This window comes from Colius striatus, chromosome 2 (assembly GCF_028858725.1).
Source record: "Colius striatus isolate bColStr4 chromosome 2, bColStr4.1.hap1, whole genome shotgun sequence".
NCBI lineage: Eukaryota > Metazoa > Chordata > Aves > Coliiformes > Coliidae > Colius > Colius striatus.
Window position 1 is genome coordinate 99530386 of NC_084760.1, and position 24726 is coordinate 99555111.

At 41.3% G+C, this 24726-nt stretch overlaps 1 protein-coding gene across 2 annotated transcripts; it reads left to right on the forward strand.

Annotated features, from left to right (window-relative positions):
- The first annotated feature begins 9190 nt into the window (after nt 1–9190).
- On the forward strand, nt 9191–20856 carry MPC1 (mitochondrial pyruvate carrier 1). Of its 2 annotated transcripts, XM_061991603.1 has the most exons (5): nt 9191–9567; nt 14418–14421; nt 16974–17070; nt 18569–18701; nt 19871–20856. In XM_061991603.1, exons 1-5 carry the CDS (start codon nt 9497–9499, stop codon nt 19887–19889), a joined length of 324 nt encoding a protein of 107 aa, XP_061847587.1. In that variant the 5' UTR covers nt 9191–9496; the 3' UTR covers nt 19890–20856. The 2 variants fall into 2 exon arrangements, with proteins under 2 accessions (XP_061847587.1, XP_061847586.1); XM_061991602.1 differs by lacking the exon at nt 14418–14421 and having other exon boundaries at nt 9206–9567.
- Nucleotides 20857–24726: the final 3870 nt, after the last annotated feature.

Here is a 24726-nt window from a genome sequence, read left to right on the forward strand (position 1 = left end):
AGAGATAAAGAAGGCTTTAATTTTGAATAAACTCTCCAATTAGAATGAATCTGTTTAAAAGTCAGTGAAAATTAGACCACAGAATCTTAAACCCTTGAATTTCCAAGGCCTGGAGCTGAGTGATGATTCGTGAAGTGACTGAATTTATGTGGCTTTGTAAATTACCAGTAACAAATGTAAAAATGTAAATGCTGTTCACAATAATGCATAGTGATAGCTAAAGAAGGGGCTTCTCCATCATGCTCCCAGGAGGTGGAATGTGTGGTTCTGACCAAAACCAGCCTGAAGAAGCAGCTGATAGTGTTACCTGCTCTGACCTGTAGCATCCTTGGCAAGTACGGCAACCACGGGGTTTTCACTGCCTCCTTTGAGCATTCCACAGAAAAGAAGGAGCTGCTCCTAGCAGGCAGTAAAAATATACATTTGCATTGCCTTCAGGAAGGACACTATGAGCAGAAAGTCACAGGGTGGTGTCACAGTAAGGTCATTCTTCTACTTCAAATTTCTTCTTGATTAGGACTTGTGGAGCTTCCTGCTCAGTGTGAAAGGTTTGGCTTCTGCTCTGGCAAGGCTAACCCTCCCCTCCTCAACTACACAGTGAAGCTGGCTGTACAAGGTCTAGGTATCACTAGCTAGGTATTGCATGGCTTTTGGATGTAGACTCTTGTATTTAATTTACAAGGCTTTCATTACTTAAAAAAAAAAACCAAACCCAACCTCTGTTGTAAAAAAACAAGATATTCCTTGTGAACTGAAGCTGTAGCATCACCATCTAAATATTACCCATATATAAGACAGCCTCAGAGGTCTGAGGGACACAGTACTTCAAATCTGATAAGAAAAGAACCCTTACTACAGTTTGGAGGCTGTCTGCAATCAGTCATCTCACTTCTGCATACACGCATTTGGGTACATGAATAAGATGCATCTATTTATTGAAAAGTACGCACACTGGAATCAGTACTCTTTTTTTTCTATTAGGCCTCACATAAACCTAAATGACTCTCTATTGAGTCCTGAATGGCTCTGTAGAAGTCCACTGGGACCTATTGTTTATTTCACTTTGATCCCAGTAGCTTTGGAGAGGACTTTGACATGTTTACCTCCAAGTTACTCATCTTGTATGCCCATGGTTTGTTTACCCGCTGTAGTGTACTGAAATTCCCCCCCTTTCTTTTAGTTAAAGAAATAGGACAAAGGTGATTTCAGGGTCTCTATCTGGATACATATCACCCATTTCATCAAAGACAACCTTTGACTTCCCTAGTCAGTCGGGCATTCTAGATAATGTATTGCTCTCACAGTTCCCCAGCAAATGGGAGAAATCAGAGTCCACTGAGTAAAAAATCGAACCTAACTTAAGCAGATTTAACACTACAGAGGATACTGTAGTTGGACCAAAGTGAGCCCTGGTGTAATCATGCCTTTCTGGCTCAAGTGTACTCACCTGCTATTTTTTCCTAAAGCAAGCCTACCAACATTTATGTTTGAGGTTTCCCAGTAGAAGCAACTGAGGTACTTGCTCTTTAAGAGGTGAAGAGCTAGAAGAGGAAAGATAGAATTGTACTTTTCTACCAGGAATGAACCCCACTGCTCCTGGCCATCCTCCAGCCTCACTTGAGTTACTTAGGCTGGGGAGAGACAAAATAATGGAAAACAGCATATTTAAATATGGTAAGTGAATTTATTAGTCACAAAACATACCAGGAGCCCACATTTTTATCATGTTCTACTACATTTATATTTATCCAGCTCAACAAAGACCCATGAGTTCCAAGAAAAGGGCTACATAGCTAAAATTACTGTCATTAATTAACAGCATGTCTCAACTTTGACCCCTTCACTTTCTGCCATCAGTCAGAACCCTGATTTTAGGCTCCTCCTTACAACCTTTGGGACAACTTTATTCAATAAAACACTTGAACAAGGACACAGAAATCTTGGCAGAAAACCCATGACTAGTTCTCCTCAGGAAATACAACTGTTTCAGCAGACACTTTGCAAGGCAGTAATGGAAGAAGTAAACTTCCTCACAACCTTATTTGAGACATTCGTGTCACATCATTGATCCTCCTTTCTCAGAAAAAAAGAAACAGCATTTTTTTTTAAACAGAACAGAAAACTATTTCTACTTTGTCATCATGTTGGATTCACTGCCAAGGCACGTTTTCTGTAATGAAGAAACCGACTCTTCTTTGCCTCCCTGTTTGATGCCTGCTAGGAGGTGTGGTCTGCCAAATGAGCACTACCAGTGCACCTGCACTGCTTCTCTGGACATGTTAATTATGCTGCTGGAGTGATGATCATGCCACTGAACTGTAAAAGAGGACTTCCCTAAATGAGTGAAGTACAATAATTTTGCAAGGTGGTGTTACAAGAAGGAGATCTCTTACCCCAGCTGACCCAATCTAGCAGTATAAAGTACAAAGTGCACCTAACTGAACAAAGCAGCCCTCATCCTTTCCTTCCTGAACACCAGATAATCATCAAGGACACCAGCAATGCAGTGGTGCAATACTAGAAACAGCATTTCAGTGCTGCTTCTCACATGAATGTGGGGGCATGATTTTTAAGAAATTACCATGTAATGTCATCATTACTTAAGATAAATTTATAAATTAAAATCAAATACTGTTATAAAGGTCAATTTTTAAATAGTAATTGCTATATCCTTGTAGCTCAGCACCTGTATCTACAATACCAGCTGGAAGATAAAGTACCCTGTGAATAAAGTCATTAATGAGATTTTTTTTTTCCCCATGTTGTAAATCCGTATTTGTTCAAAACAGCCCTAGCAATGTAGTCTTATATTTTAAAATAGAATCTAAAATGATCTCGTTTGAAGCACTATTAAATAAGCAAACTGTAGAGATGAGCCTCAGGCCAGGAAGAGATCTTAATACTTAAAATCAATTCAATCTTCATGATGGTAAAAACACAGATGGATATGATCATCACCACTACACACATTTCAGCATCAAGTTGGCCTAAGTAATTTCAGCTGCAATGCTGTGTGTCTCTTTTATCATGTGTGACTAATTGAGGACTCAGAGCAGCCTCATCCCAGAAAAGCCACATGCGCTGGCTGTCTTAAGGCTCTGCTGCACCACACGTGTGGAGTGTTACTCATGCAGGGTGAATCTTTCATCTGTGAAAAACTCCCAGGAGAAAACTAGCCCTTAAAAATAGCTTAAATAAGGGACAATATTCTTTTGAGGTTCTGTTTGTTTTGAGTTGGTTTTGGTTTTTTCCCCACCCCTCAAACAGGGTTTGAAGCTGGCAGTCAGCCCAGCAGTGAAGTGATGCTCACACCCTTGGGCATGGAGAAAAAGCACCTGCACAGCCTTGCTGCAAAGCCAGCTGCCCTTCTGCCAGGGAGTTGTACTCTGTTTCCTCTTGTCTATACAACTTTGGACATGATGTGCTTTCTGCAGCACAGGAATAACTGTTTTCTATCTATATGATCTAGACCTTGTTAAGGACAGAGCTTGTGAGATGCCTATGTATATAGTTTAGAATAACAGAGATAACTACACTAATAAAAGCCTTAAGCATCCAGATCTGCCCAACCATGATCTAATCACGACAGATGGGTCTTTTTGTGGGTAAGGCAGGGGAAAGGCAGGGATAATTGAACTACTGCCTGGAATGCCTGTCTTCTACACGGACAAAATACTTTATTTTTAATTCGTCATAGATAGCACCCATTCCTTCCATTCCTGGCACCCAGCTGTTGCTTGGCTTGCCTACAACCATAGTAGCTGCTAATTTGCCACCATTTATGTCTCAGCAATCCTTTTTTCCAGAACCATTCTTGCATCTATTTTGCTTTTCACTTCTTGACTTTGTAGATTATAATCCCTATATCATAGTGTTCCTATGGCCATTAAGATGTCTTTTCCTTGTGGTTTTACAAATATAACACCTTTTCCATATTTGCAGGTTCCCAGCTGGAAACAGATATTCATATTTTGATGCTTGGTCCTACTCCAGATCCTTCTGAGAGCCTCTAGCTCCATAATGTAACAATTTATCCTAATTGATCAGGTTTTGCATAGAAACTACTAATCTTGCCAATGTTGCATGCTGATCTTGTGCAATAGTGTGTCAGCTCCACAGTCAGCGTGAGAGCTGTTACCTGCCAGCTGCTGTATTTTCCAGCACTGAGAAAAGTATTTCTGCATTTGAGAAAATGTTTCCTGAAACAAGGTGTAACTCCTTCTAGAGTTATTTAGTTGTTATGCCTTTATTTGAGTTTTCTTTAGACTAATATTAAGCTCCTATTTGCACTAGGATGTCTGTGCAAACATGGCAGGGCTGACCCTGCCTTTTAGAGAGATCATTCATTATTCTCAGGTGTTTAACTAGTCACTGCTGCATGCTCCACACGGAATACAACTCCTCAAGCATATGCCAGTGTGTAGGTATAATGTACTTGTAATCAAAGATGCAAAGATAAATGCAAGTGCCACATCATGTTGTGCTCTTGCTTGGCTCCGTTTGATATTGCAGGTGGATTAATGAGGCATTGATTGATTAGTGATTAGTCAATCTCTTGTCTACCTACCAGATGATTTGTATCCATTTTAACAAACAGGTATTTCATTACGAGCCCTATGAAGACTGTCTTCTTAGAGCAATACATCTTTTCTTCATATTTGTCTGCATCTTTGGAGCTACCACAGCAAGGAGATAACTACTGCTGTCCTGGTGTGGCAGTTTCTTCAACAGTTCATTTAATTGTTGTTCCTTTGTCTATCATGCAATGCTCGGAATAATGTTTTCCTGCAGTTCCTTTCACAGCTGGAAAAAGGCAGCATCATTTTTCCCCTGCAGATGTTTGTTAACAGTTGTATCAGCTACATCCTTTAGGACTGACTTCATGTCTTACACTAGAAGAGAAACAATCGCATAGCACTAGCAGATTGTTCTGCAATGTCCATTTTTCTTCCCTGGTTTTATTGCCAGATAGGTAGTACATTCCTCTCTCTCTGACAGACACATGCCACCATGTATGTGCCTCTGCAAAGATATGTCAAAAGGAAGAAAGAGGTGCCCTAAAAGAAGAAAGAATGCAGGCCACTTTACTTGGCAGTTGGATCTGCATCTGTTGAGGTGAAGAAGTGCTGGTTCCCAAGCCACAGTTTTGGGACAGAGAGAATAGGAGAGGCCATGCATCCCACACAGTTGGGAGGCTCATCCCTACCACCTCCACATACAGAAATGGGGAATGTGGGACACAGAAACTCTCTTCTGAGGGAGACACAGTATTCATTTGTCAAACAGATGCACCATCCAACTGCTCACGTCCTCACAGAGACAAAATCACAGACACTATGAAAAATTACTAAGGTTCCCCTACCCCTGGCTACCTTAGGTATGTGTCCTCATGGGCAAACCCACTAGCATTAGGTGTGCTAGCACTGCAGAGTGGTAGAATCAACACTGAAGGAGCCAGGGACACTCTCATCCATCCTCCCAGCTGAAGGCAGTGGTTCAGGAGAGAGCAGAAGCACACTGGCAGCAAGGGATAATGAGTTGCAGAAATGGTACCTACTGGAAGTCTCTGTTACTAGAGAGTGTCCCATGTAGAGAAGCTGCTGGACAATCCTAGTCTATCTACTAAAAAATGAGGAAGGGAATTCAAGCACATCAGCTTGCTAATCTAGTAAGGAAGAGTTTAAATGAAAGACAGACAGTGACAAAAGTCAGTGGGTGAGTTAAAAAAACTAGCAACCTGTCCAAAGGCTGAGAGAAAAGGAGAAGAATAACAAGTCAGCCTAATAAACCTCAGAGGTCAGAAGTACAAGGCTAACAAGAAACAAATGAAAACAATGAGAATTCCAGGAACAAATTCTGGGAAATGGCAGGTAGGCATTTTGTCAGGATAACCTAAGGGATAAAAGACTGTAGCAGACCTGTCTAGTTGAAAACCAAACCACTTACAATTACCTGTTCTGATCAGAAGAAACAATATGTGTGAGGAGTCACCCTCAGATGTATATTGCTTAGCTTACTCCCAGGCACCTAATGATCTAAAAATCAAAAGGGAACATACAGCAAATAGAGAAAAGGACATATCAATAGAGGAAAAAAAATCAGTCTGCAGATAACAGGATCAGAAAGGTTAAGGCATGAAAACAATTTCAAGCTGTCATGAAACACAGAAGGCAATGTAAGAAGCTTGATTAAAAGTATCAGAAATTAGACAAAGGAAATTGCAGTCATTAAATAACACAGAGAAAGCAGAAGTAAAGGCAAAAGTATGGCAATAATAACTCAGGATAGGTCTGAAATCAGAGTGAAAAATGAATAGATGTATAGTTCAGACTAGGAAAAGAACAAGTGAAATATATTTCAGAAAAAAATATGTGGCAGGAACTAATGAAACTTGTTCTGAGGTCTACCAGGCCCTAGCAGAAACAATTTGAGATCATCAGTGATTATCTTCCAGCTCATGGAGAGGACAGGGCAAAGAGCACATCTGAAAAGAAGGGGTTAACAGCAACCCAAGAAAATATGAGTCAAATGGCCTAACTCTGATATTAAATATATATATATATATAGCTAGAATAATTTATTAAACAATCAGTTAATGTTCACTTAGGTCACAATATGCCTGAAAGTATGCCTAACAACTCATGTCAAATCCAGGCTAAGGGGAAAAAAGGGAAGCTGTGAATGTGACAAATTAAGGGGGTCTTTTGTACAGCTTTTGATATCCTTACAAGAAACCTAAAAAACAGTATGCAAATAACATCACTATACATATGAAATTGCAGGAAAAACAAACTTCAAATCCTTGCTAACTGCTTTTGTTGTGTAACTGGTAGAGCTTGTCATGTGGGGCCAGTTTCTTCTGGGCACATTTCTAGTTAATGATTTTTCCATTAACTACTTTGAAAACAAAGTGAGATAGTCTCAAAATTAGAGAAGGGTGCCACACTGCTGGCAAGGCTTCAACTCAGAAATGATAACCCTTGTTGAGGTTATGCCTTAATAAAGCTGTAAACAAAAATGGAGTAAGAAAAAGGTTCAAAGGTTTAGAAGGCATGGCCTGTGAGAAAAGGCTGAAAGAACTTGTTTACTCCATGAAGAAAGCAATGCCTTCCAATGCAGAAGACTTTATTTTTCTCTATACATAGAGTTGGGGAAAAAAATGATGAATTTTCAATAAAGGAGTATAAGGCTACACTTTTAGGTAAAACTAATATTAATAACTGAGCTTGGCCATGTAGGCTATGTAGAATTCCACTACATGAGATTTTTGTTTGAACATAAAGAGCTAATTTCCACAGACCTTCCTTTTGTTGGCACAAGTCAAATCAACTAGGAAAAATGCTGCTTTGAGACCTCACTCAGATTCACATTGCTGCTTTCAAATGAAGAATCTAACCAGCTCACAGAAATATGTTGGACTACATTTGGGCTTTTCATAATTCAGTATTATCAAGAGGATTAAAACTCCTTCTCTCACATAGTAAAGCCAGGGGTGTTGGTGGGGTGTCCTATAACATGCTGTGGATATAGAAAAAGGAGAGGATGTGTATCCATGCTGTTTATCCTCAAACCAGCTGCTCTCCAAGCAAGCAGTAGGGGAAAAATGTGAAGAGCTCTTACTCCTTTTAGAAAGGGTGGATGTCAGGAGGATGGAGCCAGGCTGTCCAATGGTAGGACAAGGGACAATGGGTACAAACTGGAACACAAGAGGTTCCAAAGAAATACACGGAAGAATTTCTTCACTGTGAAGGTGACAGGGCACTGGAACAGGCTGCCCAGAGGGGTTCTTCGGTCTCCTCTGGGAACATTCAAAATCCATCTGGATGAGTTCCTGTGTGACCTACTTTAGGAGGTCCTGCTCTGGCAGTCTAGACCTTTTGAGGTCCCTTCCAACCCTTAAGATTCTGTTGGTTTTTTTTTTTTTCATGACATTCTGCAAGGAAGAGGAGGGAATCAGAAGGAAACCTGCTGTGGTGTAGGTACAAATATGACTTGGACCAGCCACCTTGAATAAAGATGGTAGGGACAAGTTAATGCAGCTGGCAAGCTACTTCCAATTATCAGAAACAGGTGCTGTAAGTTAATCAGTTGGGCCCTGGGTGATCACATGGGCAGGAGCACCACATAAGGAAGTAGCTAGCAAACCAACGGTGGCTACTGTTGGTTGTACTATGTTGCCTGTGTATGTCTCTGTACATGCATTACGTAGCTTCTCTACATCCTTGGATGAATATTGCTTGCACCATTACAACCTTGTGGCCTCTAGGGCTTCTTGCAGAGCATAGGTATGCCCCAGACGGCACTCTTAGCTCAATTACAGACTGTAAAAACTGAAGCTACAAGTCTTTGGAAAGCAAAGGAGATAAGCATCCGTTTTTGCTATCTCTAGTGCACTGAGCAAACATAGAAGAGGTAATTCACATGTAGGCATTTGTTTGTATTGTCCAAATTTTATGGAGACGGTATTAACTGGGTTAGAGTTTATCTTTCCTTCTAAATAAGTAACTTCTGCTCAGGTATGAAATAGAAAGTGCTGGTGAGAGATGGGATCTTAGACTCTTCCAGGTACAGAGGAAAGGGCTGAACTGTTGCAGTACTCTGTCATAACCTTGTAATCCCAGCTCCAAGAACGGAAAGTTGATAAACTGGGTTCTTAAAAACCCTGTAACATTTTCCTTTTTTCCAAAACAAAATCACCCAAGCAATTACAGGCCCTTTTACTTCTGCCACATCGTTTTTGTGTCTTCAGCCGTCTCCCCCACCGTGGTGTCGGGGGGAAGAAACATCGTTTTGGAAAGAAGTGGCACCGAGGGCTTCGGGCAAAGGCAGGCAGCGGCGCGGACACGGCAAACCAGCCGCCGCGCCGACAGGAGCTCGCAAAGCCGCTGCTTCACGGCTGCAACTGCTCGGTTCGATCCCGCACGGGGGCGAGGGCAACCGGACCGGCGCCTGAGCGGGCGGGCGCACGTAGACACCGCGTACCGAGGCGCGCTGGCTACACACACCTCGTCCCGAACGCGGCCGCCCCTGCCCTCGCGGCCACACCGGCGTTCCTGGGCGGGGCGAGGCACAGCGGGGGGCGGGGCGCGCCCCAGCTGACCAATGGGAAGCCACCCTGTAGCCAATCGGCGCTCGGGAAGCCGCCTCGCGACTCTCTGCAGAGGGCTGCGAAGGAATGCCGGCGGCTCGGCCGGTGGCGGCTCTGCTCCGTCGCGCTTTGCGACAGTTTCCCTCATCCGTCCTCCCGCTGCCGCGCTGCTTTGCGGCTCCCCGCCTGCCCGGGGCCGTCTCCCCGGCTCCGGAGCCCCGCGGGAGGGAGGCGGGCCCGCCGCGGCCAATAGGCGCCGAGGGCGCTGTGTGACGCCGGGGGCGGCGGCGCGGGCGCTGCCGTAAAGCGGGCGGCGGCGCGGGGCAGCCGTTGTTGGCGCCGGTAGCGGCGGCGCGCGAGCCGGGCGGCTTAGGCTGGGCTGGGCGCTCCGTGTCGCCGAGGGCCGCCATGGCGGGCGCGCTGGGCCGCAAGGCCCTGGACTATGTGCGTAGTAAGGACTTCAGGGACTACCTGATGAGGTAAGCGCGGGGCGCCCGTGTTCGTCGCACTCTCCGGTCGCCCGAGGCGGCGGCAGCCGGGCGGCATTGTTTGACCTCTGCCTGTGTCGCCCCCGCCGGTGGTTGGAGAGGGCGAGGAGCCTGGGAGGGGAGGGAGCGTGCGCCCGTCGGGTGGAGATGAGGGCGCAGCCAAAGCCGGGCAGGAGGTTTTGCGGGGGGCTGGTGCGTGAGGGAGCAGCGGTGAAGGTTTGGGGTTCACTATGCCATCACGAGGCCGGTGCGGCCCTGTCGCCAGCTCGGCTGGCGGAGGCCGTCGAGGCTGTCAGTCTGCCGCCCGCCCCACCCCGGGGAAACCAGGCTTGACCTTGAAGCGACGCGAAAAGCAGTTTGAAACTGCCGCGGCTGCTACGCCGCGCCGTGACCGACCTTCCCGCGGCCGCGAAGCACCGCGGCCCCTCCGCGGGCAGGTGCCGGGGGAGCTGGGGTACAGGAGCCGAGGGCGGGGGCGCCCTGACCGCTGCCCGCGACAAGGGCACCAGGGGCTTGTTTCGCTTCGTTATGGGCGGGAGCGACCTCGATAACCGCTGCAGTCTGAAGGCCACTTATGTAAGTTTCCGAGTATGTGTACATAGGTACTTCTTTTTTTTTTTCTAGAGGCTCCTTGGAGCCCTACTTGCATGAGAGTAGGGCTTAAGTTACAGCCCTGTGCTTTTGTCAAGCTTCAGTTTGTGTGCTGTGATACAGAAATCACAAGAATGCCTTAAAGATAAGATTGTGTCATCCTTGCTTAAATCAAGTTGAACTGTTGTATGGAAACGGTTGCAGGCAGGCAGGCTGAAGTTTCTTTGGCTGACAAGCAGCTTGATAAAGCTAAACAAATAAAAATGAGCTCTTCTAATTAAGGTGGTTGAGCAACTCTTCACTCTAGCCATTGCTGGCTATTCTACTCACAGTTCTCGCAACTTGATGCTTATTAAGCAAGCGTGTAGGAGGACATCTGTCTGAGAAACTTAGCCTTGGCTCAAGTAGCATGAGAAGTGGTAAGGCTGGGTGGAAGAAGGGTTGTAATATAAAAGCTCAGCAAACAGGAGGGTTTGTTTGACGTTTTGAAAATCAAATCCCACAGCAACAGGGAGACAAAAAGGAGAGTAAAATAGAAGAAGGAAGTGAATATCCCTGAAGCAAAACAAAGAAAGGTCTGAGCAGGCTTCTATGTGGATTCCTTTTGAAGGTCTTCAGGATATTTTATAAGCTTATTTTATAATCTTAACACTTTAATGTTAAGATTTAGCTCATTATTCCCGTATTTGTGAAGCATGTAAGTAGCCAATAAAACAGTCTACTTCATAATTTGAAAAACAAACCAAAATCGGGAAGAGATTATGGCTACTTTTTAATGTCACCACAGTTACTTACTGGAAGTATCTCTCCTTTCCAAAGACTGAAAAGATGGCTGAAGCAAACCTTTTCAGATGCATTTTGTCCTAGTTTTAGTCTTGAAATAAGCTATATGAAACTGTATTGCAAAAAAAAAAAAAGGCATTCTCCAGGATTCTGTCTTTGTGGGATGGATTTTGCCTTGTTACATACAGAAATACCTACTTAACTTCTGTTACTGGGTGTGTCATGGAGGGCTTGAAGTCAGTTGCTCCATCAGGGATGGCCTTTCAGCATTGTGTCTTGCTTACTGTGAGACCAATGTTTAAATTGTTGGTTTTATGTGGAGTTCAAAATTTAGATAAGATTATAAAAGACTGTAGTCTGTCTTCTCAGTGGGAGATATGTAGTGCATATGCTTTAGAACTGTTATGTGTTTATGTTCCTTGCTGAAGGCTCTTGCTTCCCTAGAGGACCCTGGAGAAAATTCTCTTCTTGCCTGGCTGGTAGAGCTTCCTCAAAGCTGAGGCTATAGTATTTGTTATAAAAAAATAGTATCTAATTACTACAGTAAAGCAAGGCTTCATAAATCTGAAATTTAATTGTGGGAAATTATGAATTGAGACATTTGTGATATCAATGTTATTCTTTGAATTGTCTGACCCTAAACAGAATAACTGAAACTACCCAAAGCAGTGGAATTATATGTTCCATTATTATGGCTTGGGGCCATCAAAGCTAGCAGGCGTTTATCAGAATAAGTAGCTTCAGTTTCAGCTTCATAGCTTAAAAAACCATGAAAGCGGGTGTAATGAATGCTGCTTTTCTCAGGTGGATATATCTGGCTTTAGAACTGCATTACATCATGGGTTTGGCTTTTGGATCTAGCACAAAGAAACAAGTTAGATTGCTTTTAAAACTAATTGTTCTGTCAGTTTCACATCGGGCTTCTCTCAAGTGGTGAGATCTGACTATAAATCATGTAAATATAAATTTACCCAAACTATACTTTATTGCTTTAAAGTAGGAATAGAAAGAATGTAACCTGTAGGTAGACTTTTCCTGCTCCTTTTAAATTTCATCAGTAACTTTAAAACCAACTGATTGGCATGTGAAAGCTTGGTACCTGTGTATTGTGATGTTGAAGCTACTTTTTCTGTAGATAATAATATCATCTCTTACTAAAATTTTATTATCTAAGCCACTAATACTAGGCAACTGAGTCCTCTTACTTCCTGTCCTAATGATTTAAAGCGATGTCGTCTGAAAAACATCCAGTAAAACAGCTTTCCTCCCGAGAGAAGACCTATAGGCCAGCTGAGACAAGCTTTGGCATCTTCTTGTAATAGAAGCCTAAAACAGAGTCCCAAAAATCTTCTGGTAACAGAAAAATAAGCATGGAAATCTTCTGCAGCACTTCTGAAGTCTCTCTTCCTGATGATTCAGCAGTAATGCAAGCATAGTGACAGTTAACATAGATGGCTTTGAAATAAATAGTTCATTACTTGTAAAGCTTCAGCACTTAGGTTGACATAAACTGTCAAGAACCTTTCTTTTAATGAAAATGAACTTTAGAATGGTGTCAGTAAGATAACTAGAATTAGGTAATCTTCAGTTCTCCTTATTAGTAAGTCTTTAACCACAAGGATATAAACTATAAAAACGTCTTTTACTGGTCTGTGCTAGAAACGGAAGGACACGGTGCCTACTGTCATTGGCTCGTGTGTTCTGAGGGGATTGCAGTGTGGGGGAATTAGGTCATGACAGTTCACTTGTATTTGCAGAATGGTCTCTGACCTGCTACTGTCTTGATTGCCAGTATGAAGACAGTACATGTGATAAATCTTCCCCAATATAGCCTTTATGGGATGATTAGTAACATAAGATATTGATCAATGTAAGGTACCACTGTGGTTCCTCTTGTGAATGCTAGGCAGTTATGCAGAGAGCAGACACATGCACAGAAACTGAATAAATCCAACAACTGTTGTCTGTGGCTTCTGGAAACATTTAGTGCAAAGTGTTCCCGTTGTCGAGGAATTGAACGTAGTTCTTGGAAACTACTAACTTGGAATGGAGTCAGTTCAGGAACGGAGGCACACACTTGCTGTGGTATCCTTGGTATTGAATATGATGTATTTGTTGCAGCTATGTCAGCTGCAGGGCTTTGAAACTGAGTGCCTGCTTCTGGAACTGTCTCTGTGACCTTGGTCTGCCCTCTTCTAGAAGTGTGATTGTTCCAGTCTCATGTGAATGTGAGGACAACCTTGGAAGACCTTATCCAGAGCTGCCTGCTCTGTTAAAATAGCATTGGTTTGATTCTATTTAAGGTTTTCACTTGCCCGAAAACAACTTCCCCTTTAATAACGCAGGCAGGCTTGTGTTGGCACAAAAACATGATGTCAGGAGACTCATTTGAACCTGTTCACTTAAGGTTGTATACAAAACTGAAGTATGTGTTTGTCTAGTAAACTTCAAGTACCTATTGCTGCAGTTTGATTATTAAGGGGAAAAAAAAAAAAACCAAACCCAGTGGCTAAGTTATCCAAAGACACTCTAACAGTATCTTGAAGCAGCCTGTGCTTTGTAACAAAGACTCTGAAAAGCACATCCGGTGTGATTTCCTAAGTCGACCCGACTGTTCCCTTAGGATAGCTGTTTGTAAAACATTGCTCAGAGGAAGATGAAAATCTATGTGAGGGAAGTGACCTCTACAAAGTGTTCTGCAGCTCAGGGCAGCAATTTGGTATCAGGAGTAGTCTTTCTATTAGTAGCTATTTTTTTTTTTTTTTTTTAATGTCACAATTCAGAAGTGAGTCCTAGCAGTACCTGTTAGAGAATGTTTGAAATCTCTGAAGCATTTGCAAAGGTACAGTAGCAAACAGTCTTAAATATATGCTTTGATCTGGCTTTCATGCATAGATTGTTTATTACAGAAATTGGCACCTGGATCTCTTAAATGAAGACGATACATGACTGGAGTGTAATTGCATGTTGGATAACTGAAAGAGTGTTATAGCTTGTGTCTGGGACAGCCACAATTAGCCTGAGCTTAGTGACAGTTAGAGCTTTGGCAACATTTGGTGTGACCTACTTGCATAAATATACAAAGAATTCCAGGTGACTTCTTCAAAGCTTACACAGAGGAATTGTAGCTCTTAAGCTGTGTCATGACATGGCTTTTGGCATCCTTTTAAACTAACTAGGGTGGAGTGTTTGATACTTTGAAGACTACAGTTCTTCTATAGACCATAATGTGACTATCTTGTTAGGAAAAAGGTACTTGAGTGGCAGATGTGTCATGATAGATCTTGAGGGAAATGGGATTTTTAGGACTGTTACATTAATCAAGGTAATGCCACTTCAGTCCCGACTCCTACTTTTCTTCCATTTGATACATTTTTCTTTATGTAGATTATGAACGAAACTAACACTTTTCTTTTTTTCTTCCATGTGCTTTTTGAATGGCAAACAATGATGGCTCACTTGAACAGTACGGTAAGAAAAGAGAGGATTTCTGGATTCGCATTCTCCATAACTTCAGTAACTTGCAGGGTGTTTTGCCTCAGCACTGTTGTGACCTTGCCTGCATCTGAAAAGCACACTGCAAATATCCAGGAGCAACTCACTAGTAATATTTATTTGCAAACTTGAGGTTAAGCTGACCAAATATTAGTTCCTTCAGAATGTCTCCTAAAGTGGCCACTACAGAGAGGCTTCACTTTTTCCATAGTCTCTCTTAAGGGAGATCAGATCAATCTAGAGCCATTCTTCTGTTTAGCAGCACCACTGGTACATAACCAAACTACTTGGCTTATTTTTAATGAGCTTTTTTACCTTGTAACTCAATTCAGACTCTTCTTCAGCTTTCCAGTTTGCTCCTGAAACTGAGAGCAGGTGTTTCATGCCTGCTTTACTGTGAATCATAATGTTATAGAGGACTTGTTCTGCACAGACCAAACTATATAGGTATAGTTTAATTCTTGTATGTGGAAACTTCAAAGGGCTGCCTGCCTGAAGGCACTTAAAACTTGATAATGATCTCAAGTGAGCAAGTTCCAAATCTACCTTCCTGGTCAGCAGAAGGAAGTTAGTTCTGCAGCACTACTGAGATATGAAATGATTCTTCAGCTTGTGCAGCTTGAGCTTGAAGTGGTCCATAGTCTGTAGTGTACTATTTTTTTATATTCTAATGGCAGTTGAATGAAGTAAAACTACCAAATTGACTTGTTTCACCTTTCAAAACAGAAGACATCACTAATACTTTCAAAACTGGTATTGTTTCATAGATTCAAAAAAAATCAAGCTTAGAGCCTTAAGTGCTTTTTCTGAAACTGCAGTTGTTTAAATGAGATTCCTGCAATGAGTGTGAATCTCACCAAGTACATGTCCTACCTTACCAGTTACCTGTTATAGTCTGCTTTAGCATGATTGTGCTAACACAGGTTGTATTGTTGGCTTACTGGGAAAATAATCACGATTGTGACTAGATCTTTGTTTCTGGTCCTCTTAGTGTCCTTTAAAACTATTTAAATGCCTGCTTTAAAGCCTCTAAAACAACATCTTGCATGCTACTGAGTTTGTTTTCTGGGAATGATCTTGTTCTGTTGCAACATCTTGTGTATGAGTAGTATTATAGGTACATGTTTTACACTGTCTAACCAGAACTGTACAGTGTAAACACCATGTAGCCATGCAACTCTTCTCAGTTACACCATATTACCTTTAACTGTTACAGATGTTGGTTTTTCTAACAGTAGGAATATAGTAAACAAATGCATTTATTGCAGTCTTCAAATTACTATTATAAATTTGAGTTTTGACCAGTGTATATTCTGTAGACACTTGCACAAATACAATGTTGTTTTGCACATTGCACTAAGGTTTAACTACCAAAGCAGTGTGTACACCTTAAACTCACTTTTTTCTTTGCCTTTAAAGTTGTTTGTTTGGTGTTTTTTTTTACTGGAAGGCAAATCTGCAGGGAACAAGTGTCTTTTAATCTTACTTTAGTATTACAAACCCAGACTAGCAAAAGAATTTCTTGGAAATAAAATTGCTGGAAATGTAAATATCCCCTGACAGTTCCAAATCACTGAAACATCTGCAGTGTTAGAGGAAGTGCCAGAGGATGGATATAGTTGGTATTTGCAAAGCTTTTCCTTGCAAGGTGCATCTGTGTTTTTTCTTCAATATCTGGCCCAGTTACTTTTGAGCATCCTTAGTTTCCCACTAGAAGCAGCTGATGCAAGTAACGCATGCTGCTTCTATAGAAAGAAAGAACTCTACTGAAGTCTTGTGACATGTAACAGTAGTGGAAATGGGACTCATTTTTCCTCAGCTTGAAGCTTTTTAGACAATACCTCTCTAATTGAGCTCTCATTAGTTTTTCCCACCTGATTCTTTCTAGATCTTTTCTCTGATTTCTCTATGTGTACACACTGATGGGTAACTATTCTACTCTTACATTTGTTATCACTGAGCTTTAGATAATAACTAAGCTGTGGCAGCAAGTACTGAGGAAGCTCTAGGTAACAATTTGGTCTGGTTGCATGGCCCCGCTCTTTCAAAGAGATGGATGTAAGCACTTGAAGATGCTTGCTGAGCATTTCTTGAACCTCAACATAACATGAAAACAGTTCTTCACTCTGGCAATTGCTTGTGGTATTGTTACATTTTTGAGAATCCTGATTTGAAAGAGATGAATGCTAATTCCTTGCACAGAAAGGAACTGTAAATCTGAGGTTATGTGACTATATCAAGCAAATTGCTTAACAATAGCTGAGGTATAATTACACAAAATTGCATTTCAATGGCCTACAGTAGTTCCCTTTCAAACTGCAGGGAGATTTGGAATGGGTTCCTACTTCCCTTCTGAAAACTAGATCCTGCTAAAAGAAGTGTTTATTTTATCTCCCTTGCATCAAAAGTAATCAATCTTAACTTGGAATTTTACCCTTAACCCTGTCCTCTGAAGCTACATGTGGCTAACTATAAGGATATAGCATGAGGTCTGTGTTTCTGTTTATTTTCCTTTTTCCTCTTTACAGCACTTTTGGGGGCCAGTTGCCAACTGGGGACTTCCTGTTGCTGCTATTAATGACATGAAGAAATCACCAGAAATCATTAGTGGCCGAATGACATTTGGTAAGAGTTGAGACAAACTTCTTGTCAGTGAACTGACTACAAAACACTGATTCTGTGTCTGTGGCATTATTAGTTGCCTGCAAAGGACAAGGTGATCTTCCAAGGTCCCTTCCAACCCCTTCCTGTGATTCTGGGATCAAGGTCAATGTAAACATTTTATTTAACTTCAGAGACCACTTAAAAATTGAGGTACTAAAAAGTTGCTAAGGTACTAAAGGTACTAAAAACTCAACCTTATTATTCATACAAAGAACAATGATGCTTTATGGTTAGTGTGAGACTTTAACACTGACAAAGTGAAGAAATAGTAACACTTGGTCTGCAGTATGTGGGAAAAGTAGCTGAGGGAGATTAACTCATTGCAAAGAGGTTGCTGGCAAGAGACTAGTGTGACTCCTAATGGAGTAGTGTGAGAATTTGTTTTTAAATGCATAAACAGTATTTTTTCCACTGTTTTTGAAACGTGTTGCTTTTTCCTAGATGTCTGTCTTTTACATTCAAATTATTCACTAGGATTGTAAATAGAGTAGCTTTAATTTATTAGCTTAATTTTGGCGTTATGTCTCTTAATTAATAACTTCATTCTGAGTAATTATTCTTCCTCCAGGCAAAATGCCTTTGGGGTCAGGAAAGGTATAGCTTCGTGTTCACTAGGCTCTGCTTACGGAAATTCAGTCTCTTAACTAGCTGTCTTGAGACAGAAGACCAGTTTGAGTAGACTCTGGTACAGTAAAACTGTTCTGCAAATGGTGTTTTGGTGGCAGCTACTCAGCTCAGCAAAGTTGATACTTTTAGGTTTTACTAGTGTGTATATAGGATAGTGCATGTAAAAATAGTTTTCCACCTTCTAGGTTCTATACTTAAAGGGTGTTTTCCTTGAACAATTTACTTCCCTATTATTTTTCTTTAAGCCTGTCAAACCTTTTGCAAAACTAGTGACTTCTTCAATTGTAATTTCTTGTATATATGCAATTGTGATAGGAGAGTAGATGAAAATTGTTTCTCATCATCCTGGAAGCGGGTAATGAAGATTTATGCTTGTAAATGTTCATGATTTCCTGGGGATGGAAATTTCCTTCTCAAAGTCTATTTTAAAATGTTCCCAACAAGAACAGTATTGAAGTAATTAGTATTTTTAAAAATACAATTTCTAGAATAGTAAGAATAATGATATAGGAAAGGCCATGTCTCATTGGAGTTACCTCTTATTCTCTGGCTGAGATAGTTTAGTTAATAAACTAAAACCACTAAAGTTGCATCACAGGAAAGTGGATGAGGAAAATGAGTTTTTGTGGAAAGTTGCAGCTCTGTAGCAGAAATGAGCACTTGTGTTTTCCCACATTCAGTGCTCAAAGTGGATCTGTTTGTAGGTTTACTGGAAAACTCATAAGCAGTGAGAAGAATTCTGCTTGTGATTATGTTCCAATGTTATGACAATTTTGCCTCATCAAAATGTGGATATTGAAAATCTACCAACAATATCTGTCATGTTTTGCAGCACTGTGTTGTTACTCGTTGACTTTCATGAGATTTGCCTACAAAGTGCAGCCAAGGAACTGGCTTCTTTTTGCATGCCACTTGACTAATGAAGTTGCACAACTTATTCAAGGAGGTCGACTGATCAAATACAGGCAAGTCACACTTTGGAAAGGGGAAGCCAGTAAAAAGGGGGAACACTGGTGGCTCTTGGAATATTCTCTTAGTGGCTTTTAGCTGTGGTGCAAACTACTGCCTGATTTCTGAACTTGTAATGTAAAAAGTCATGTCATTCTTTTTGCAGACCTGTTGACAAGCTTGTTGTCAGTAGGCTGAAGTGTGACTTGTTGCCTTGCACCTTCTCTGAAGCTTCTGAGAGGAGCACACAAACTGCTGTGGTCATGGATGTAGATGGGGCTTTCAGCAGCTGTTTTGGGCTTTGTTTCATGTATTGTGTTGATTAGTCCTCATTTGCCTGTCTTGGTAACTAATTCCTGGGTTGGAAACATCTGTAAAACTGTGAAGGGGTTGTATGTCTGAAAGAGAAAGCAACCTCTTTATGCTGACTGTTCTATATATAGAGTAGATCCAGCTGAGTGTGACCAAGGAACAGGCTGCAAGCAATCTCATACCCTTACTGTATAGCAAGTGGTGCTATACAGTATAGCAAGACACTAACCCAAGCAATCCCAATGAGTCAGTATTATGGTTTTTCTTTGCTGAAGAGGAATGGGGAACTTCTGGGGAGAGTCCAGTGCAGGGTCACCAAGATGATCAGGGGACTAGAACATCTTCCTTATGAGGAAAGGCTGCAGGAACTGGGGGTGTTCAGCCTGGAGGAGACTGAGGGAGGATCTCATTAATACTTACAAGTATTTAAAAAGCTGTATATTAGAGGATGGGGCAACACTTTTTTTTTTGTGGTATCTAGTGATAAGACAAGGGATACTGGACAAAAGCTGGAACACAAAGTTCCACTTAAGGAGAAACTTTGTTCTTGTGAGGGTGAGGGAGCCCTGGCACAGGCTGCTAGGAAGGGTTTGGAGTCTCCTTCTCTGGAGATTTACCAAACCTGCCTGGATGTATTCCTGTGTGGCCCTGATCTAGGTGAACCTGCTTTGGCATGGGGGTTGGACTAGATCTTTAGAGATCCCTTCCAACCGCTGCCATTCTATGATTCTAGGAAGTAGACCTGTCTTTACATAAATAACTGGCCAAACGTCCTTCATCCTTAAAGTTTTACTAGAAATCCAGGTTTTTGGGTTTTTTTATAGCAATTGCAGTTCAATATTCACTCTTACAAAAGCTGTCCTTCTCTTGGCAGGATGGAGAAGAAGAACTAAATATCTAACTTGAAATAAGCCAAGGGAATGTGTTCATCCCAAATTACAACCAAGGAAGACTTGCCATCTACAGTTGCTGTGATAATTCCAGTGGGGATAACAGAAACACCTGTTGTGAATGACCCCCAACAAGAATCCTCCTACTAATTTTTTTTATCTTGCCTTCTAAAATGTACTATTCAGCAATGTAAGCCATTGCGTTTTAAGTCTTGCAGCCTTACAGGTCCCTAACTACCGTTTTAATAGTCATCCAAATAATAAGCAATATTTGAAAACCAACTTTTAAAAAGTATAAAAATCCACAGAAGTTGTCTGTGATGGTTTGACAAAACTTGTTTTCAAATCAACATGAACAGAGATCAGTAAGCAGAACTGTAGGTGGTATCATTTCTAGGTATTAACATTCTTAAAAGCCATTTAACTTGGGTGCATTCATTCCTGTTCTGTCTGGGTTTTTTTTAACTGAAGCAGCTGCTTGGTAATCTACAAGAACAAATCTGCAGATAGGCAGACTGGAAGTGACCAGCTATCCCTCTTCCCTTACTGCATGCCTTGTCTCATTGAAGAGACTTTTCATTAACATAGTCGCATATTATTTAAAGAAGACTTGGAAAAGCAAAAGCATAGCACTGGGTGAAGGAAACCAACAAAGTCTGATATTGTTCCTTAAGAAGTTCTAAACAGATGTTATTTTTTTTTTCCTACTGTTTGAGTTGTTCTAGATGGATGTAATCCTTTTATAGGCAAAAACTTAACTTGTTTGGAGTCTAAGATCTGAAGGACACAAGGTGCCTTTCAGTAGTTTTTGACTTGATTGGGAGAGTGGTTTTCTTGTATGACTTGCCTGAAAGCTACAGTGATGTAAACATATGACAAAGAATGTATGTGACGAGTGTTATTTCAGTGCATTGTTTTTGAACAATAAACGTGTCCTAAATGGCAATAAATCACTTCAACATTTTGAGAAGTTTTGTTTATCATATTGTCACACCAGATCCTGAAGTGAAGTTTAAGTGTCTCTTTATTACTGTAACAGCAGGAAGCAAAAACAGGATGGAAAAGTGGTGCATTATCCTTTGTATGTACTGAATTTAGGCAAGTGCCCTCTGGATCATAATGCCTAGCATGTCTTCCCTGCTCCCATCAAGGAAAGGGGACTGTGAGTACTTGACTGAGTATTCCTGCCATGAGAGGTGGGGTTGAATTCAGAGCCCTTACTATGCACCTGAGTAAATATTGTAAATAATACAGTCTTCTAGCAAATTATAAGACGGTCACCTGAAAGACTTGCTTTAATCCTAGACTGATACTGTGTTCCCAGTTGCCTGATGGCTAAATTTTATGTCATACAGGAATGACCTGCTGGATATGGTATATAGTATGACCTGCTGGATAGGTAAAACTAGTACTGACTGCTTCTCATTGCTTTAGAAAAGTTAGTGTGTAAAGCTGTCCCTCAGTACTGTTGTCTTATCACAAAAGTGGTCATCTTCTCTCCCTCCTTATCTCTTGGAATAGAAGGAGCATTAGTCTATTGAATAATTGAGTAGTGAGGTACAAGCAGATAAAGAGAACTGATTATTTTAGCACCTTATGGGGTTTTTTTAATCTTATTTGTAGAGAGAAAATAACATAAGTGAGTTTGAGCTTCTTAAGTACAAAATGTGATGTTTGGGACTGCTCTTGGGTAAATGTTAGATGGAACAGAAGGAATACGCTAGCTTCATGTGGTGCTTTGATCACTGTTCATTCAATGCTGATTGTCTTAACTTCCCTCCCTAGGGAATACCACTTACAAAAGTTTAACTTCTCTCATTTTCCTGGTAGTAGCCTGTATTATATTTTTTCAATTGTTTTCTTCTGCCTTTCCTATCTCTTTCCTCTGTTCACTGTGAGAAGGCTCAAGGAAGAACCGAAAGGACAAGAAATGAGAAATTATTGCAACAAATAATTCTGTGGTTAACTAATTTGTACCTTTTTCCTCTGGCACCAAATACAGAGACACATGGGCACATGGCCATTTTGGGAAGGTGCTGTCTGAGATAATGCAGGAAGAGAACATTTTGAAGAGACTTGGGAGAGTTTTATATTCTTGAGTCTGAATACTTTAATGGAGCTAAAGGGTTCCTTTATTTAGTTTTACCCCTTTGGGTAGCGGTGGATAAAATAATGGGGCTATGCCAGCTTCACTGAGTAATAATAACCTAAAGTTAGAGCTCAGTATTTGATGTATAAGATTATGGAGCTTGTCTCTACATGCTGCTATTCTGGAATACCTGTTTGGTTTTAATTTCACTGCTTGTTTTCATCCTAACAATGTTTCAACTATAGGATATGTCCTACCACTAGAAACCTGTGCTGCTCTGATCCCATGAGCCTGTCCTCGATGTACTGCTCCTCTTGCCCCACAGTAAGACTGGGAGCCACACAGCCTTTCCTGTCTTGCTGCAGTGGCTGCTGCTGTGGTGTCAGCTGCTGTCTTCGTTCATGCTTTTGGACAAAATAGAATTTCTCACCGTTGTGAGCAAATGCTACTGGACTGCTGCTAAAGAATGTGACACTCATAGGAATTGGAGACAGTACCAGCTAAGCTCTGTCTGTTTTTCTCCCTTTCTCCCCACTTTGGGCTGAAGATCTCTTGATGGGCTTCTTTGAGGGGAAACTTAGACCATAACTTACTATGGCATTAAATTAGCTCACAGCCTCCTCTGCTGTTTCCAGGTTAAGTGTCCTTGATCTGGAAGCTTGTTGATTGATGATCCCAATGTGGAGGTTGTTTGTGGTAGCAGAGTAACAAATGACCAAAAAGCAATAACCTTAATTGTGGGGTCAGAAACAAAGAAGTTACTTGCAAACCTTCTTTAATGAGGGTAATAACAGCTACCTATAGTGAATTTTTTCAACCTCCCACACTGTCTCGTGCTCTATCATTGTTTCAGCTATATATGGTATATTCTTTTCTTAGTTTGCTTCTGTGGGAAGAAGTGAGCTTCTCTTACTCTAAAGCCAGTACACAACTCTTTAGCTAGGGTACTGCACATACAACCTGCCAGGTCTTGGAGAAAACACGTTCTTAGTAAAACCTAGTTTTCCACAGTATTGTGGGTTATGTTCTCCAAACAAACCACACTTGCTGCCATCTGAACAGGGACAGTAACAGAGAGAACCTACAGGAATGAGGGCCAAAAAAAGTCTCAGCTTACAGTCTGCAGGCAAGTACTAAGATAGGGAGAGTGTGCTTCTTGGGGCCAAGATAGGTTTTGCCATAGACGTGTTTAGAAAATGCAATTTCAGATTAGGACAGAGCAGTCTTCCAACTACTCCCATGCTTTCCCTGAGCTCTCACAATGAATACTCACACAAACTGTACTACAGCCCAACTATTCTGTAGGGTATCAAATGTATACATATTTGACTGTGTTTCCAGTGTACATAAACCTGTATTACACACATTCAGACATGTTACTGCTTTATATGTCAGTTGTCAGCAAGTGAAGGCAAAAAAAAAAAAAGATGAGATGGAGAATAATGCTTTAAAAAAACCCTACTAGAGTGATATATTCGTTGTTGGGCTGAGCACAGAGCACTTTATGAATATGGCCTGTTTCTTCATGCTAACATGACAGACTCAGCAAGATAAATGGTAATACAGGAAAGATTTACAAACACAGCTACCAGCTCTCTTTGGAGTAGCATTCTTTGATCCTGACTGCATTTGGGAAAGAATTACCTGATGCAATATGCCTGCAGTTCAGCTTATGTAGAGCTGGAGTTATTCTGCTGTCATCTTGTACAGATGCTAAAAAGTTTATTTGGATGGAATAAGACATCACTGCAAGTTTCACTATCTTTGCAAAGGGGAAAAGCAAGCAGTGTGGTGTTCTAAAGTGAGGCAATTTCTTTACTGAGTAAACTGTGGAGAAGTCTGTTTCTTCCTACCCAATCCCTTTCTGCTTTTGCTGCCAGTGCATTGCATTTAGTCACTGTGGTAACCACTTACAAATAACCAATGTCCAGAATCAATCCAATAGCAACCAGAAGGCAGAAACACTAGCTTCCTGGATAAGCTGCTGTGAGTATCATCGCTGAGGTCCAGCTCCTTCAAGCCCGTCACCTCTCTTATCACATAGCCTACCCTCTACCATAATGCTCTCTTCTTTTCCTACTTTTTCTTCTCCCCCTCTTCCCAGTTTTTTAAACAGGAGGTTTCAAGTAACTATGGCAACGAGACTGCTAATTTTCAGCTTTTTCATTTTGTCTGAAATCTGGGTCGTGTCTTTCTCATTGAGTGAAACTATTGTATGGGGATAGCTCAGCCCTTGGTGCAAGAGAAAGCAGTGCCAATTACAGTGGCACTTGAAAGTACTTATGGCTGTACTTGAAGCACTGTGTGGAAAAAATGTAAATGTGCAATGCAAGACACTTATAATTTTGAAAGCATTTAATCCAAAACTTACCAGGGAAGAAATGTGCTGTAACTTGGCTTTAATTAGTATTGGTTTATATGTTGGTTGAAGTAGCCTCATGTCACGCTTATTGTCCCAGTCTATGTATTAACTGAAGGACTGCCTTCTCAGAGTGGTATTGAGTGATGTAAATAATACTAGTGGCCTCTCATTCTTTGAAGAGGACAAGCAGTGGTGTGAAATCTTAAAGCTATTGCCTGCCAGGACAAGATACTAACCTCTTATCTGTCAGTCTGCAGGCTGCCTGTATCTGAGATCATGGCTTAAACACAGAAATATCTCCAGATTTTAACTTGTAGCAGTGCCAAGGGACTAGCAAGATTGTCTCACATTCCTCTCTTACACATTCAGATATACAATGTCTCCTTGCC